We start from the raw sequence: 20,000 nt of genomic DNA on the forward strand, positions 1-20,000 counted from the left end.
ATAATATAAAGACGATATATATTATTTGGTACATCCCCAAAATAACGTATTTTCTAATAGTAGACAACAAGATTCTACGTCAATCGGTTAAAAAGACGAACGAGTACATCCCAAAAATAACGTATTTTCTAAGCAGCGTCACTCGGAGTACCTACCGCTCTCGCGAACTTCCAGAACTAAATCTAAACTTATCGCGGTAGAAGGGGAAGAATTTTCGAAGCTCGATTGAAAAGTTTCGGAGTTTTAAAGAATTTGGGAATTCGGCCGTCTGTGAAACTTTATTTTTTTCTCTCCACAGATTTCTGAATTGCTCGAATTCGAAGTTCAAATGACTCGAATTTCACCTTAAATGATTAGTGTTTGTCAGAATGTGGTACGTCGACTACATGTTCAGCATTGGCTTGTACTAAGAAGCAACATTTCGTAAAATTTACGTTGGGTCCTAAAGTTAGAGTAGCGTTTGTGCTTCGGAAAGGGGAAGGAAATGATTTCTTTTCTAATAGGGAGAGAAGGTTAAGAACTGATAAATTGTAAGAGGCTATATATATATATATATATATATATATATATATATATATATATATATATATATATATATATATATATATGTGTGTGTGTGTGTGTGTGTGTGTATATATATATATAAATTATATATATATATATATATATATATATATATATATATATATATATATATATATATATATATATATATATATAGTGTGTCTGTGTCTGTGCATATGATTTCTTACCGGAAAACACCGCAACATATTTCTTAACAAGGAAAACTAATATTCAAACTAGGTCTTCGAGATGACCCCACAGAGATACTTCCTTGAAACTGTGTCACATTATCAAAGACAGACTCAACATCTTATATAACTTTTGGTCGTTGCTTGTTGAGCATGGATCCCGAGAAAAGACCTCGTGTTGGAAGAGAGTTTCCCAAGGGACTCCTTTGTCATTTTTCTCACCCCCTGTCATAAATGGTCGTCTCTACTGAGGGTGGAGGGCTGATGAACAACTCACTCACTCTCTCTCTGTCTCTCTCTCTCTCTTTCTCTTTGCCCTCTTAAGTTACACTATATTTTTACATTTAATCTTTTTATTTGTTCTTAGTCTCTTAGCAATTAAGTGTTCAATTTATTTTTAGTTTGCCTCATACCAGTTTTTACTCTAAATTCCAAACAAATATATCAAGCCAGTAATACGAACATTAAAAAAAGAGAATCTATTTCCGTAATATATATAAATATATATATTTATATACATGTGTATACGTAAATACACACACACACACAGGTATATATATATATATATATAATGTATGTATGTATGTATATTATACATACACACACAACACACACACACACACACACACACACACACACATATATATATATATATATATATATATATATATATATATATATATATATATATATATATATATGTGTGTATATAAGATACGTAATACATAGCTTTAAGAAAATTTCCGCTCCTCTACACTTTTCAAATCATTAAACCATTAAAATAACCAGTTGTTAAATTTCTGAATCTCTTCCCTCCTGTCTACGCAATGGGCAATGTGTGTCGAAGCGATTAGAGCAAACGTTACAATTGTTCCACTTAAATCCTTTGCATATTTCAGTACATCCCTTCGGTGACCGAGATCAAATTAGCAGCGGGCTAACATTAAATCCACTTTTCTCTCTCTCTCTGATGTTTTCGGTTCATTGCCTTGCCATCTAACAGTGAAAGTAGTTACGGTTTAATTGGATTTTTTTCTTTTATTAAATCCATTTTTTTAATCTTATTTGATGTTCGTTTCTCGGTAATCTGATAATATTTTTGGCACATGATATTTATATCCACTCGAGAAGGCAGTTTTACGCCAATGAAATTATGCATTCTCTCTTTCGATTTCGACATATTTTAATCATTCTTTTTATAACTTACTTTCGAGATGAGCCATATATTTATATTGGTTCCAATGAAATATATCATTACAAATGTAGTCGTAATTGGTCGGATCTGTACCTGACAATTAAAGAAATTGTAAGACTCATTCTTAAAAAAAATATTTCACATTTCAATATTTAGAGAAAAAAATTCTTCTAAGTTATTTTACAGAAGACAGATGTCAACTGACTTGGAATTACTTCTTAGGTTTCGGTAGTGTTCTTTTGGTACCGTTTGAAGAAAATTCTCAACTACTATATCTGGGTAGTTACTTGATTAAATGAACATTCGATTCAAAGTTCTTATCAATGCATGAATGAGTTTGATAATTCAATAAAAACTATTAAGAGGTTGGGTGAATGAACTTTGTTGTTGGGTATACGAATCTACTACTATTATTACTACTACTACAGCTATAATAATAATAATAATAATAATAATAATAATAATAATAATAATAATAATAATAATAATAATAATAATAATAATAATCTGAATGTGAAGCATACTATTACCTCTGGGCGTAAAATAAACTTTTTCAGTAATGAATCCTTATTTAGAGGAATCATACATCTAGGAGAGTGTTATTGGATTGCAAAGGTCGGCCTAGGCTGATTTATCTACTACCTCTCTAGAGTTCCAATCTCCCCCAAAATTACATTCCTATCTTTCCCAGAATCTGATCACTTGTTATCAACCACACGGGCCTCTTTTGGTGAAATTCTAGTCATAAAGAAGTTGGAAAAATGTAAAAAAAAAAATCCTTAAACATATTGTTTTTTAAGACGTAAATATATTATCCTTCAATACTGTAGCGGAAATGCATGAATATTCTAAATAATTCTGTCTTAATCAAACCGTTACAATTTCGATCTGCGTTTCATTTATTTCAAATAATAAACCTATTTTCGAAAAAGATAAAAAAACATGGACATTAAACTTTCCAAAAAATCAAGAATAAAAAAAGATTAAGGATAAATTACGCATGGCACTCGGCTTCGGATAATCACAACCAGAGCATTCCTGACGTCATAGGAAACGTTTGCGGAACGCGAACATTTGCGGAATGCGAACATTTGTTTCCCTCCCCCTCCCCCAACACGACAGCTGTAGGGGTTTGGAGCTCATCCATATGTAAAAGAAAGATTTCCATATATGCGCTGAAAGCAGCCAAAGCTTTAATGCCTCTGAATGTGGCGAGCAACTCTCTCGGCCGGTAGCAGTGAACGGCCTTTCACTTTTCCATTTCGCTTTAATGTAAGCCTTTCATTTCATTTTTCGAAATCGGATTTTGCCTCGTAGTGAATATTTTTATCGGGCAATCCTCTTACAAATGAGGAGTAGCTTACTTTGGTCTTCGTGGAAATTTCATGATTTTGTCAGTCCATATCTTGCAATGCAATACAAGTAAAGTGGTTATTATTGGTAAAAAAAAAACATTTTCCTGGAGATGCAGTTATTGAAAAAAGACAAAATTAACAATGCTACAGTGATTTGGAAATGTTAATTGCTTCACCACTATTTGTGAATGAAGAACCTGCTTATATTGGTGTTTGTTTAAACTGTATCTCTTTTTCTGATAAAAATATACTCACGTGCGTACAAAAATTCTATCTTTTCATATGTATGTTTTCTATAACAGAATTAAAAAATTGTTTGAATATCCACAACAATTATATTCAGTCATTTTTTGTCGAATATTCATTGGTTAGCATAGAATGAAATAGAGGAATGTGAGAAAACAATCTAGAGATTATTCAAAAGAAATTCCTTTTTCCGAAAAAAAATTAAAAAGCAAGAGAGCTGATAATGAATATTTGGTCATTTAGACTAACTGATTTTATTGGATTAAAACTTCAATAGAAATAAGAAACTTGAAGTGCTCTCATTTTTATCAAGCAGAAACGGAGCTGCCTTCTATAAGTTCCACAACTTTCATCGGAAATGTACAATCTGCATTTTCATTCTGTTTTCAATAGAAGAGAGAACATTATGGGATCTCTTTGAAAAGTCTGGGATTTAGGACGGAAAGGACTCTAAGAGCTAACTTTAAGGGGCTCTAGGGACTCTAAGGATTCAAATGAATCGTAGGATGGAAAAGGATTTGTGAGAAACAGGGAATTCTAGAAGATTTTTCCTAGAGTATATATATATATATATATATATATATATATATATATATATATATATATATATATATATATATATATATATATATATATTAATTTCTTTTCAAGTTAGTTTCTTTCAAGAATCCCCCCAAACATTGCAAATGTTTTATTTATCATGTCATTACATATAGATTTCTTTTCGGTAGTTTTATCTTATGCATTGTTTAAGAAACTCTACATACTTTACAGACAAAGATACAAAATGAATTGCACACACGCATGTATGTATGTATGTATGTATGTATGTATGTATGTATGTATGTATAATCTAAAGCAACATCTTATCGCCAGCCACGTCACGCGTCTCGAAAAAGCGACGTAAAGGCTGATCTTCATTTGCAACATGCATTGCATATTTCGTCCAGAGTAAAAACTGAGAAAAAATAAGACTCAAAGGTGACAAATCCACTTCAACATCTTTGCTTGGAGGAGGAGGAGGAGGAGGAGGAGGAGGAGGAGGAGGAGGAGGAGGAGGAGGAGGAGGAGGAAGAGAACGTGAGGTGAGGGGTGGTGAAGGGAGATTTTAAAACGTGAAATTCTAGAAAAGAAATCCTATTCTCGTCGAATCACCTCATCCGGAAAGAGGATTTGAATACCTTTGCGAAGGAGGTGCCATGATTTCCGCTAAAAGAGGATTTTCTGACAATTTTTCGAGATTTCCCCCTTTCGCTAGCTAAAAGCCTCTGCAATGATGTAAGTGTGGCTGTGTGAAAAGTGCAAAAAATAAAAAGGTCACTGTTAAACCTGGAAGTCAGGAAAAGGAAAGGGCTTTAAAACCGGTGTATTAAATCACGATCATTCCAATATCATAGGTGACCTTTTTGCCCATCCTAACGCTTCCGAAATTATTAGAAATGTGGGAGGAAAAAGCATATAAAAGGGTTATGGATTAGATAAAAGAGGGGAATCAAAGAAAGAGTGGGGAATATTAATTCAACCTTCTTTATATGTACGTCTGAGAAGACGAATATATTTATAGGGTAATAAAAGGTAAAGTCACGGAACTTTTATTTACATTCCAGGATATTATGAAAAGTGAGGAATAATAATAATAATAATAATAATAATAATAATAATAATAATAATAATAATAATAATAATAATAATAAAACGAATGTCTAAGTACGATTCCTTATAACATCTGCCGGAAACCTCGTGATAAACTCTACGGATGTAACCACCCATGTTTCACTACCTTATATGGTAAAGAGAATAATAACCGCTGTAAATACGCTGCTAGTGAATTTCTCTTTACCAAAATATGAACAAGGCCAATTAATGTTCCATATTAACGTGGAAGAGAAAAGAATTATAAATAAAACAGAGAAGACTTACTATAATATTAGCTCAAGTGATGCAGTCATCCTGTTTAATAATAATAATAATAATAATAATAATAATAATAATAATAATACAATAATAATAATAATAATAATAATAATAATAATATAAATTTTTATTCCTGAAGTTTTTTATGGCTCTTGGTGATTCGGTGAAATATGAGGAAATTAAATAATTCGCGTTAAGTGAAAGTGGAAATGAAACTTGGGGAAATGAAAAATGTCAAACATTATTGCCAATCTGGCCCTTGATAGAGAAGTTTTACAACTTGCATTGATTAAGGTAATTTTTATCGATTGAAAAAGGGGTTTAATTCCTTTGAAAATAACAACTGACTTTGGGATGGATTTGAACCAATTTCCTGGCTATCACGCACAAATAAATTTAAAATACTAAGTTGAGTTTCATAGATCTGTTTTCTAATTTTGACAATCTGTGGCAAATGTTTTATGATTTCCTTTCGTTCTGTTGATAGCTATAACACTGTCAATTTGAGTAGCAACACTAGCGTCACTCAGGCTTGCCAAGTAATCAATGATTCCTTAAGTCATCTTGCGTAAACCTCGTAGTTTAATTGGCACTGGCGAATTCTCATTAGTACTGTTAATAACCGAATGATAATACAGACAGACAGATAGACAAACGCACACACATACATATGAATATATATATAAATATAAATATATACATTATATATATATATATATATATATATATATATATATATATATATATATATATATATATATATATATATATATATATATATATATATATATATATATATATATATATATTTGCATGTGTGTGAGTATAACATATGGGTATTTGTCATTACAGTTACATATACCCCATGTATGAATTTTACTTTGAGCAATGCACAAAAGACTGGTCTCAAGCTTAATTATTCTATCTTTTTCTTCCTTCAGGTGTTGAAAGCCAAGAACAGATGTTCCGAGAGAGACCGAAAAGCGAGCAAGTCCGAGCGGAGAATCAGTTATCCTGAGATGTGTCGTGAGAACCAGAAAGGACAAGTACAATGGGCCAAAGATGGATTTGCTCTGCAAGTATGGGTTGGTAGCTCTCATATATATATATATATATATATATATATATATATATATATATATATATATATATATATATATATATATATATATATATATATACAGGTTATATTAAAACATATACACACATACTTGCATAAAAAATGTAAAAAATAAATCTTCTCAAAATCTGACTGTAGTATCTCAGAAACTAGTAAGATGAATGTGACAGGAAGCTCACTTGTTTGACCAAAGTTGGAGAGGAAACTTTATTCCCTCTCATGTTTTTCTTGAACATCATTCTCTGATTATCTCTCGTATTCCCTTTATTATCCCTAACATCCTCCGGGTGCGCGTTCCATCAGAGAATATACTCCTGTGAGAGAGAGAGAGAGAGAGAGAGAGACAAAATCTTTTAAGGTTTTTGTGAGTCATGTTACATTGAAGCTGAGGCCACGATGCAACCGCAAAAGTTCAGGTGTATAAAAGGACCGAGATGCTCGACGAGATGAGGTATAGAAAGGTCAAATGAGAGAGAGAGAGAGAGAGAGAGAGAGAGAGAGAGAGAGAGAGAGAGAGAGAGAGAGAGAGAGAGAGTTCAATGAGTGCCATTTCCCACAAAAATCTTGAAGCAACATGATGTTAAATGAGAGAGAGAGAGAGAGAGAGAGAGAGAGAGAGAGAGAGAGAGAGAGAGAGAGATTTTGTTCAATGCGAATTGTGCCATTTCCCACAAAAATCTTGAAACAACATGATGTTAAATGAGAGAGAGAGAGAGAGAGAGAGAGAGAGAGAGAGAGAGAGAGAGAGAGAGAGAGAGAGAGAGAGAGAGAGAGAGAGAGAGAGAGAGGGAGTTTATTCTATGTGATTTATGCCATTCCCCCACAAAAATCTTAAAGCAACATGAAGTTAAATGAAGTTAAGAGAGAGAGAGAGAGAGAGAGAGAGAGAGAGAGAGAGAGAGAGAGAGAGAGAGAGAGAGTTTATTCAATGCGAATTATGCCATTCCCCACAAAAATCTTAAAGCAACATGAAGTTAAATGAGAGAGAGAGAGAGAGAGAGAGAGAGAGAGAGAGAGAGAGAGAGAGAGAGAGAGAGAGAGAGAGAGTTTTTTCAATATAATTTATGCCATTCCCAAATCCTAAAGAAACATGAAGTTATGAGAGAGACATGAGAGAGAGAGAGAGAGAGAGAGAGAGAGAGAGAGAGAGAGAGAGAGAGAGAATTTCCTTATCAACCAATCCCGCCAAATTCTCATAAAAATGGATATTTGGGGAAATTAAAAGGATAAAGAAATATATTAGATTAAAAAAAGAGACGAACACTCACCATTTTTTTAATCGAAATAAAACAAACAAACAATAATAAGAAAACACGAAAGAAATAAAGTCGGAACAGAAATAAAATGTAAACGACAGATCGCAACATCTTTTCAAAAAACGATGGCAAGGCGCCATTCATCACTTCTCTTCCGACGCGCTTCCTACACTTCTTCTTCTCCTCTGTATGTAATTGGACACCGGATGACCCAGAATGAAGAAACATCAGTTTTCATACCGTCGGTCCCTTAGCTAACTCCATCTTTAACGTCCCTGAACGAAAATAGAGCACCCGACTAGGGCGTGAGGGGGTCTTTAGGGATGGGAATTAATGTTGGAATTGGCAGGGGGCGATGGAGAGCAGATGCACATGGCAGGGCGGAGGGTGAAAGTAGGATAAAAGGTAACGTCACTCACGGATTCGCGGATTTCGCGTCCGTGCGAAAGAACATCGGCATAAACAGGGCAGTTGGGACGAGGGGGGGGGGGTTGCTTTTCCAAAGGTCTCCCTTAAAGGGATACGCTTGAAAAGGGTGCTGGTTTTGAGATGCCTTTTCGATAGATCGAGGGTCAACAATGCCATGAAGTAAGTGCATGAACCGATGAAGAGTTAAGCAAAGAATTCCTTCGATAATTCGGTTCAAAATACTGTATTTGGTCTAGAATATAGATGTTATCCTAGTTAGGACGGGATATGGCCTTTACACACTGCTACTAGATACAGCACACATCCGATAAGCCTGCAGAGGGCTAAAAAATAACAGGATTCAATACTTATAGTTACGTTTAATGTGCCTTCACATTCTAGCAGTGCGCAAGCTAGGCTGGAATTATAGGGTAGAATCATTTGAATATATGTATGATTTTTATAATAAAATGATGATATTTAACTTACTTAATGCATTATTTGTTAGCATTAAGAGTGATATATGTACAACTTTGTTAAACGAAGTCCATTTTTTAATAGACTGTTGCTTTGTTTAAGCTCGTGCGTGGTACAAGCCCACTGGAAGAACAATGGAAGACGGAGGAAAGGATAAAATTCCAAAGCCAGACGATATAATAATAATAATAATAATAATAATAATAATAATAATAATAATAATAATAATAATAATAATAATAATAATAATAATAATAATAATAATAATAATAATAATAATATTAAATAGGACGTTTGCATCCTTCGAATTAATTTTATATTGATTCATTTCAAATTTCATTATAATTCTTTTCTCTTCTACTTTAGTGTTGGACAATAGCTGGACAATATTCAAACTTTGGTAGAGAGAAATGCAACAGAAGCGTATTAACAGCAATTTTTATTCTCTATACAACTGAGAAGGTAGTGAAATACGGTGGATGATACCGTTCAGGAACCAATTTGCTGGAAAGTGCTGATAAACTCTACGGATGTATCACATACTATTTAACCACCTTATATTTTATGTGAAGAAAAAAAAAATACTGCTGTACTCGCACTACTGATATATTTCTCTCTACCATAGCGTGGAAATTGCCAAATTATTGTCCAATATTAACACATAAGAGGAATGAATTGTAAAGAAAATTGAGAAGACTTAAGATAAAATTAACTCGGCTGGTGCATCCATCCCATTTAACAAGACATGTTTAAAAGAGGGTCAACTTTCTTAATAATAATAATAATAATAATAATAATAATAATAATAATAATAATAATAATAATAATAATAATAATAATAAAGGCATATTTATGAGAATGTCTACTTCTTAATAATAATAATAATAATAATAATAATAGAAAAAATCTACATTCAATCTCTGTACCCCCTCCCTTTTCTCCTCCCTACCAGTCCCTCCTTCCCCCTCCCCTCCCTCTCCCCATCCCAGAGCTCACAAGCACAGAGCACGTCATAACAATTAACGAATTTCGATGCGGGCGTTTGCAAAGCCATTTGTTGTGGCATGACGTCATAACGGCGACATCCACATGGACCCAGTCGTTGATTGCCCATCAAAGCTAATAGTACCGGAAGAGATATTTCGTTCATTGCCTAATCCCTAATCCTCAATCTGCTGGGGTTCTCTTCTGGGATGTATATATATATGCGTATGTATATATATATGTGTGTATGTATTTATATATATATGTACGTGTGTATACATACATACATACATATATATATATATATATATACATATATATATATATATATATATATATATATATATATATATATATATATATATATATATATACATATATATACATATATACATATATATATATATATATATATATATATATATATATATATATATATATATATATATATATATATATATATATATATATATATATATATATATACATCTATGTATGCACACACACATGTATATAAATATGTATTTATATATGAATGTATATACATATACATATTCAGTGACTATTTATGCCTACGATAACTCCAGTTCTGCAGTCACATTACTTATTACCTTGTAAATATATATTTGTCTGAATGCAAGTAACGACTGATTTTATGCCTACGATAACGCGAGATTTTGTCCTGTTCTGCAGTCAGGAGGCGCCATAGTCTTGTTTTATTACCTTGTAAATATATATTTGTATGAATAGAAGTACCATGTCACAAACATCTTTATTCTTGACGTATAGGGAATTGGATATGAAACGATATTTGCCGCTTAATATCTGGGAATATAATAAGTCATGACGTACGTAAAAATATATATAATACCTATATATATATATATATATATATATATATATATTATATATATATATATATATATATATATATATATATATATATATATATATATATATATATATATATATATATATATATATATATATATATATATATATATATATATATATATATATATATATATATATATATATATATATATATATATATATATATATATATATATATATATATATATATATATATATATATATATATATATATATATATATATATATATATATATATATATATATATATATATATATATATATATATGAAATGATAGAGAATTAGAGAGAGGCGACAACGCTTGATAACCTTCGTGTCTGAGGGCTGCAATTGCTGTTTCCTGTCGCAGTGGACGACACGCACTCAGGCCGTGCATCATAATTCATTTGTTTTAAGTCGTCAGCTTTAAAACAATGCATGCCCAGGTTAGGGTAAGGAATGGGGGTTACGGGAGGAGGGGAGGGTCAGAAGTTTGGGGAGGGGGAAAGGGGTATTGGGAGGACCGAAATTCGAAAGCTTATGAAACCGCGTGAAATTGCGGGACAAACGCGCACTCGCTGGCATATAAAGCCGACGACACGAATTTGCTCTCGAAGTTCAGCTTTATCCAGTTTCATTAATTAAAAATAACTATCCCATTTTGGAGTCGATATCGCGAAAACATTTCAAATTTTTCCCTGAATGACCAAAAAAAAAAAAAAAACACAATGAAAAAAGAGGGTGACTTTATCGGAATGCAATGATCATAACACTGCCGAGTGTAGCTTTATCTCATTTCAATTTGGTTTCTTGTTATTTTTATTTGCGGTCGTGTCGACCGTGATATAAAAAATGCTAAATTTAATTGTAAGAGCAAAATGCCGTTTCCAAAGTTTGTTATGTAGGTAACTTAGTATAATATCAAGCACTAGGAAAGAAGGAAGAGTAAAAATGATGACGAAACATGAATGTGAATGACTTATAACTGAAACTGTATATTTGTGATTTTTGAAAATTGAACTTAAATGAAAAATAATTCCACTTTTAAGTTCTTAAGGAAATAAGGAGAGTTAAACGCATATATTTTGAATTCAAATCAATTACAAGGAAAAGAAAAACAGCTTCAACATGCCTTGATTACTACATAAACTAAGGAAATATATTTGAGTGATTCTGAACCTTTTCTATATAATGTTCAAACTTGAAAAATAAAGGTCGTAGTCTCAGATCAAGATTCTCCAGAGTGTGCAGAACCATATACAAAATTTTTTGGCTCTCATAACATTAAAAATTAGCAAAAATAAACGGAAAAACAATTAGGCCTTCTCAGCTCAAGAATAACAAAGAATATCTAAATCACAATTAAGGAATTTACGGCGGAAAACTCAAGCAAAACAATTTCAATAATATCGTTCCGCCTTTCGTGTGCTCGCGACGTAATTAAGAAAATGACCTCATTAAGCAGCATTTTTTGCCTAAACACCTGAGCATCATCATCAGGCGAGATGGGAGCTCGCTGCTTGCGTTCTTAGCGATGACGACCGAGAACGAAAATGATTTAATTGTTTTAAATTTTGAGCAGAGGGTTTTAATTTGCGAAATGATCATTAAACGAAAGTCTTCCGTGACAGCGTAATTAAAGAATATTTTGACAAACTGAGATTCGTCATTATATTTTGCTGAATACGATGTAGAAAATAAAAGCAGTGTTTTCCAGGCTTATTTCGATGATGCTGAAGATTATTTTTTTTTATGTTTTCAGAAGGTTATTAACTTGAGAGTAAGTCGCTTTCAAAATTTTGTTTCAGTGAACTTTTATTGCACGATACTTCCGACCTTTTCCATGGCATCTTTTTTTTTTTTTTTGTTTCACCGAGAGAAACAGTTTGGCGTTCTTCTTTTTCTTTTTCGTCTCTATTTCCTGTTTTTACCTTAATATTCCATGTCTTCTTCGGTGGAAATTTTAAATCCGCTACAGACAAATTAGATCTTCTTCTTTCTCCTCTGTTTTCTCAAATTCTTCTCGTGCGCTCTTTTCAAGAGGTGATTTTTCTCTCCCTCCAAAATCAACCTCAACTTCAGCTATATCTGCCTATTATCTATTTTTTTCTCCATATGGACATCCATATACTACTATATATATAAACATTTTTACTTACCCACTGTAGGTATATTCATGGTAGATATAAGATTAATCACTTCCAGAAACTGAAATGTATTATATACTTTTTATATTTATCAAAATACTTATGATCTTTCATATTCATTGCAACATACACGAATCCTAGACAAACACTATCTCCATCTCATCACAAATAGAATTTTATATAAAGGAGACAATACCATCCTTCCAAGTTTACCTTAGAAAAATATAACACTGAGTTTAAGTCCCCCAGAGAAAAGGGAATCTTTCGTTGCAATACCTGATAATTCTCTTCTTGGGAAGTTCATCGCCAAATGTTATTTCAGTATTACGGAAAGCGCCTCCCAGCATCGGTCCAATAATCTTTCAATCTCAGGGAGTGCGGCATTAAAAGGGTGCTTTCGAAGACATTTCAGCTTTCAGGGAAGCAGAATTTTGATTTGTCTTTGATTGGTTTTCTTTCCTGCACTAATTTTGTTTTTTTTAGATTAGTTTCATATCAGTATGAATTTTCCCTTCCAGTGAAATTGCCATTGGTAATGAAATGGTCTTGGCCATTTTTCGCAAAAATCAAATGACTTAGCACCGAAATTTTAGATTGACTTTATATTAATGTTAATTTTCCTATTCACCTGAAATTAACATTGATAATGGAACTTCCTTGACTGTTCTCATCCTCCCCCCCTCAAAAAGAAACAAGATTATTTTACAACTATTTTGAATTATTTTAAGCAAAGTTAATTCAATCGGAACTGCGTGAAATGATGTCGCCACATTCCGAAATAAGAAATGGTATTGCAATAAAACTTTATATTGCTTTTAATGTTACTTTCATTGCAGCTCCATAAAACTCTCTGGGCCGCGTTCCAAGGACTTTGACATATGTCTCCCGTGAAAGGAATTTCCCAACAGGGAGAACAAGCTCTTTTAACATGTCAGGCACGTAGCTTCAAGCGAGCAATGAAAAAGTTTCCAGTGTTCTCGTCAAGGACAACCCTCGCACATAATAACAATAAAAAAGATTGACATATCAGGGGAAGAACTTCCGCGCTAATAACATTCATCTGAATTCTCAGGAAAAATGATTGTGAGCCTTTGCGGAAATTGATAGAATTTTGCAACTCTCCCTAGCCTAACTCATACGTGAAGGTTTGATAGTTAGAGGCTTTTGAATCTCTCTCTCTCTCTCTCTCTCTCTCTCTCTCTCTCTCTCTCTCTCTCTCTCTCTCTCTCTCTCATATCGTAGCGACCAGACTTAGGGTAATTTATACCCGTCTTATTCCACTTCTTGAAGAAAAAATACAACAAAATACTAACTCAAATTTTCATGTTAAAATATATCTTCCATTAACTGATGATTATTAAAACACATGAGATTGTGTGGGATTATTTTGATTTTACAATTATTATGCATCAAAAATCAAAGTTTTAACTTTTAGAAACATTTTCCTATTGAGAAATAAACAGATTACTTTTTTTCCCGAAATGTTCCCATTTTTAGAGTTGAAAATGAGAAAAAGATGAAATATGGATATTAAACAATATTGACATTATGTTTAGTTTTATTTAAAATTCATTGAGTTTGGGTAAATAAAAGTGAATCAATATTTTTTAGCAGTAAGATTTAATCTATATTTAGTCAAGGGCCTTAGAAACTTTAATTTTTAGAATGAAATTATATTATTAGATTTTCTGAAAAAAGACAGAATTAATTAAAGTCAAGTTATTCAATTCATTAGAGAACACAAAATCAAGCGTACACTCTGAATTGTAAAGAATATGTTCCGCACAACGAACGACCTCTTTCTCTTCATCTCTGAAATACAAAACAAGACCAGCGATATGATGGCACCGTCATAACGAAAAATAAACGCAATAAACGGACCTGTTAAATAATTCGATTTCCCTTCATCTGTTGCTTTAATATACGTGAACGAGCCTTGTACATCGAACCCTGTTTTCGTCCTGTTTTTGTTTATATGTTCTGTCTTTTTGACTGACGATTTTAGGTCAGGTCCAACAAGCATATTATAGGTGATGCTTTTATGTGCGTATCCTAAGGCTCTTGCGCACACACAACACACACACACACACACACACACACACACACACACACACACATATATATATATATATATATATATATATATATATATATATATATATATATATATATATATATATATATATATTTAGTCAATAACATATTCACCCTACTACTGCTAATGCAAGGCTGCAATCACACGTGTACACACATGCACAAATGAACACATACGCACATATGTTTATATGTATGTATATATTTATACTGTATATATGCATGCATATATACATGCATATATATACATGTATGCATATATATGCAGGCATTCCCGCACAGTAAGACCTGGACATGTAAATAAGCACGAAAGTTCAGTAAACCTTAATGCATTTTGCATGGAGCAACAAAGGTTCAGGGTAATCTAGGCTTACTCTAGCTTAGGCAAACTTCCATTAGCGGCGGGGGGATGATCTCATCTCACGTGTAATGAAGTTATCTCTTAATAAGATGTAGTCCAAAGGATTCTACGTGAGATAATGAAGACCTAAAAATCCTTGAAAAAATAGTGTTCCTTTAGTTTCATGTTTTCTGAGAATGTTTCACGTCATTGCTCTTTAAACTGTTTTTCCTTTTTTTCATATGTATGGTAATTCGGTTATGTAGTACGGTTTATTTTGCAACTGCATTTTAAGGACTTGGTTCCACTTGTCTCCAGTGCCTTAGGTCTTGATACAACAACAGTAAAAAAATCTTCAGTAAATATCTTGTACAAAAAGCTTTTGTTAACTGAGGCAAATATAATTTATAAGTTTCATTTCTTTAAGAATATTTTCACATCTCTCTGTTTTCTTTGATGCACCACACGGTTGAATGGCCATAGCATCACACCTAGTATTGCTTTCCTTTAAAAATACATAAAATTAACCTGTTACTTATGCCGCTTGATTTGCCATTGTAGTGGAGAAGCCCCAAGGTCTTTTGGAGAGAATATGACCAGGACTTAGTAGGCAAGTGACGTTATTCAGAACATTTGTTTGAAAGTCATTACATGCTGTAAATTATTCATTTCCGGATTTTGGACATTTAATTCTGTTGCTGCGACTTTGTAGTTGTTACTGGTCTAGTACATAATCATTTGATTTAAATAGTTAGAGTAATATAGGCTATTTTTTGCCAAGTTTTTGAATACACAGGAAAACATTAAACCAGTGGTTCTCAAGGGGGAAGGGGGATTCCCCCCTAGGGGGAATTTCAAAGTGACAGGGGAGGGAGGGGGGAGAACTGTGACAACAGAATGGCAGGCCCAAACTGTGTCAAGGACCACACAAAACGCAGGGCGCATTGGTCCGCACTATTGAGAGGTCGCTCTGGGCTTTCTCTTCGCTAGCATGTGTGTTTGTGTTAATATTTTGTTGCATATTACTTGGAATGCACCTTTTGAGGCAGATAATTTTGGAGAGGGGGTGGGGGGAGGAGACTGACATTCTGACTTATGGTAAAAGGGTGTATGGGCCAAAAGAGATTGAGAACCATTGCATCGGACGAAATCATAAAACATATGAACTGACAAAAATGGCAACAGTCATTGTCTTAAATAATAGTTAATAACAGCATCAAATTTTTTCCTACTCTCTTAGATATTAATACGTTTGGCTCAATGCTTGTTTGGAATCAATCCGTCTCCTGTTCCTATGAAATTATAGAAAATAGTTCAGAAATAATATAAAGATAAATAAACCCTTTTCTATCGCTCAGCTTCTTTAGAAAATACGATAAATACACGAACAAACAAGAATTACGCATAACTATGGGTAAAGGTAAGATCTAGATCAGAAATATTAGATCTTTTATGGTTATAAGTGAGAATAATTAGGATATGAAATAAAAAAAAAACAATAACAATTAAACTTCTATATATATGATTGTTGGTGGGTCATGCACCAACAAAGAAATGCATTATGACTTCTAAAAGCCAGAAATAAATTAAAACGAATGAATAATAAAAAACGAGAAAATCTAAACCGTTAATGAAAATTGCACAAGTCTATTGATATTACTGTTCATAACTTCCACAAACTGTTTGTGTATCGACGGATAAATGCCAACTGTACTACAATAACTAGTAACAGAAAGCAAAAAAGCGTTATTTCCGAGAAAGCCTATGCAGAATTAACCGCGATACTTAGAGGCTGCAACGTAGCAACTTTGCAATATGCAAAGAAATCCGGAAAAATGCCCCTGTTAAAAAGCCATTAGCCTAACTGCTAAAAGCAGCCGGTAGTGGAGGTATGATGGCTGAATTCCGAGGGGCCGACGATAATGGCTGAACAATTTTGCAGTTTACCGTTATTAAATTTGGGAGTTCATAAAAGTCTCCACTGTGAACGGAGGGCTCCGGAGCCGGGTTCCGCGGAACGGGTTATTACGTGGAAGGGGTACGTACAGACACCGCGTGTTTTTTTTTTTTTTTGTGTCCTGAATTTGTGTGTGGTTGACTTCTATTTCGGGAATTAAATACTTCACGTCCTCGTTTCCATCGACTCTACTTATATATATAAACATACATATACATACACGCATACACACACAGTAACTCATATTTGTATATATTCATACACATACATGTATGTATGTATGTATATATATATATATATATATATATATATATATATATATATATATATATATGCATACGGACATGTATGTGTATGAACATATACATATATAAGTTAGTGTGTGTGTGTGTATTCGTGTATGTATATTTATATGCACACACATATATATATATATAATTAAAATTTTTTAAATACATCAAAATGAACAGAGGTGTAATGAAAGGAGATATAAGCTTAGAATGCAGATAATATATGGCGTATATGTTAACATGTTAAAAAACTATGCAAACTTATAGTCACAATTTGTGTAAGTATGTAGACATGCACTGAAATAAAAGTATTTCTAAACTAAACAATACATACACACACCTCCCTCGTTGCTTACAGCGAAATTAGCTGTTAATGAATATGCAAATGTTTTTTTTAGCCTGCGTAATTAATTCTCTGTTTCCTTTAATGCTTTGTGTGCCTGTGTGCTCTTGAATGATAATATGCAGAGAAATAGCCTTGTGCATAAAAATGCGTACTTTTAATGCTAATGAATAATACTGCCAGAGTTCTATTTTGCATACATACATACATACATAACATATGTAAAGAACATTACCATTTCATTGGCATATATATTTTCAAACAAATATACAGTTAATTACAGGAGTTTATTAAAATTATTTACCAGTTTATTTTACATACATAAATACTGTACATGCATGCCAATTGTTGTGTTGGCGTATGCTATTACTTTGATAAAATAGTATTAGAATGTAAACTTATTTCTTTTAAGTATACTTATCTGAAACTACATTAGGTTCCGTTTTCATTAAATCTAATTCAGATCCATGGGGACACCTTTACCCATGGAATTTTGAAGAATGACATTCAATTAATCGCTCTAGTAACTTTGTGGGTGTGACGAAAATCACAAAAAAATTATAATAATTATTACGTTCATAGTTACATTTTTTCCAATAACTTTTCTATTAACGTTTTATAATTTTCTATTGATATACTGATGCTTTATAGAGAAATATCATCAGGTAACGTTTCTAGTCAAAATAAAGAGGAAAAAGCCAACATTTTCCGCTTCAATTTACCTTCAGTGCTTTCAGTTGGTAAAACGACAAAAAGAAAGAAAATAAGATTATAAACAGTCAAGAAAAATGGCAAAACAAGAAATATCTTCTTGATCTCGAGAGAAAACATCACAACTCCAAATAAGCTGCAATTGAACGACTTTAATTTTTTTTTCGAAACACAAGATCACATTATAAATTGAAATCATATTTCCTTCCACTCGCAGTTTAATGACTCGAAACGCTTGGAACCTGTGTGCTTCGGCAATATTGTTCCCTGGTGACACTCCGTGACTCTCCGAAGAGAAAACATGATCTTTTATTTCCAGAGGACTGTCGAAACATCGAGCGCAAGAGAGAAAACCCTCTCTATATTACTTTTATTGTTGGATTTGGCTTTCTGCTGTCTTTTCTTTTATTTGAAGACGGTAGCTGATCTAGACATAGCTTATCTTTATTTAATTTTTCCTCAAGACATAGCTCATTTTTATATGATTTTCCAAATTGATTTTTGTGGCCAAGGTTTGGTTTAGATTTATGTCGGTTTTGTTCATTTCAGAACTTAATTGGAAGCAAGCCAACCCCATACTCTCCACGATTGTCACAATGTTAATTTGGTTTTAAAATTCAGTCTCTCTCTCTCTCTCTCTCTCTCTCTCTCTCTCTCTCTCTCTCTCTCTCTCTCAGTTTATTCCTTTATGATTCTCCCTGTCTCTTTTTCTTTGCTTGTCTACACGTTTAAGTCACTCATCTCGATTTCAGCAACAGCCAGATTCCGCAAGATCTCTCTCTCTCTCTCTCTCTCTCTCTCTGTGCTTGTCTGCATAACTGATACAATCTTGAAAAATTCAGCAAAAATCAATTTCCACAACATTCTGTCTCTCTCTCTCTCTCTCTCTCTCTCTCTCTCTCTCTCTCTCTCTCTCTCTCTCTGTGTATGTGTGTGTGTTTATTTGTCTGTCTATCTGATCCAGTCTTTAAAAAATCCAGCAAAGTCAATTTCCACATCATCTCTCTCTCTCTCTCTCTCTCTCTCTCTCTCTCTCTCTCTCTCTGTATATCTGATCCAATCCTAAAAGGTTCAGCAAAAGTCAGTTTCCACACCACCTCTCTCTCACCTCTCTCTCTCTCTCTCTCTCTCTCTGTGTGTGTGTGTGTACTTGTTTGTATATCTGATCGATCTTAAAAAAATCCAGCAAAGGTCAACTTCCGCATTCTCTCTCTCTCTCTCTCTCTCTCTCTCTCTCTCTCTCTCTCTCTCCCTTAAGCCTCCACTCATATACCGGCATATAAATTCCTCTTTGATTACTCAATCGCACCTCTTAGCCCGAGGTAAGAAGTGACCTTCGCCCCCAGAGTCAATATCGTAACTACCACTAAGCGCCCATTTCCCTGCCATTTAAGTGACCTACTGGTCGCTGGGTTCTTTTAAGAAGTCCTCGTTAAGCTGGACATTTCGTTTGGAGTTCGCTGATATCCAAAAGGTTCCCGCTCCCTTTTATTAGTGCTTTCACTTTGCCGGATGGAGGAACTTTCCCGGAAATGTG

The 20,000-nt window shown here is 33.2% G+C and overlaps 1 protein-coding gene and 1 long non-coding RNA gene across 5 annotated transcripts in view; one reads left to right on the forward strand and one right to left on the reverse strand.

The window, feature by feature from the left end:
* Positions 1-20,000, reverse strand: part of LOC136851416 (uncharacterized) — a 424,951-nt gene that overhangs the window by 177,858 nt on the left and 227,093 nt on the right. The gene's annotated exons all lie outside the window — the stretch shown is intronic.
* LOC136851414 (nephrin-like) overlaps positions 1-20,000 on the forward strand; it is a 122,499-nt gene that overhangs the window by 57,439 nt on the left and 45,060 nt on the right. For all 4 annotated transcript variants that reach the window (XM_067125500.1, XM_067125499.1, XM_067125498.1 and 1 more), the window contains exon 3: positions 6,404-6,538. In XM_067125500.1, the coding sequence (XP_066981601.1) occupies positions 6,482-6,538 (57 nt within the window). In that variant the 5' untranslated portion in view covers positions 6,404-6,481. The remainder of the gene's footprint in view (positions 1-6,403; positions 6,539-20,000) is intronic.

This window comes from Macrobrachium rosenbergii, chromosome 23 (assembly GCF_040412425.1).
Source record: "Macrobrachium rosenbergii isolate ZJJX-2024 chromosome 23, ASM4041242v1, whole genome shotgun sequence".
In the NCBI taxonomy this organism is placed as follows: Eukaryota; Metazoa; Arthropoda; class Malacostraca; order Decapoda; family Palaemonidae; genus Macrobrachium; species Macrobrachium rosenbergii.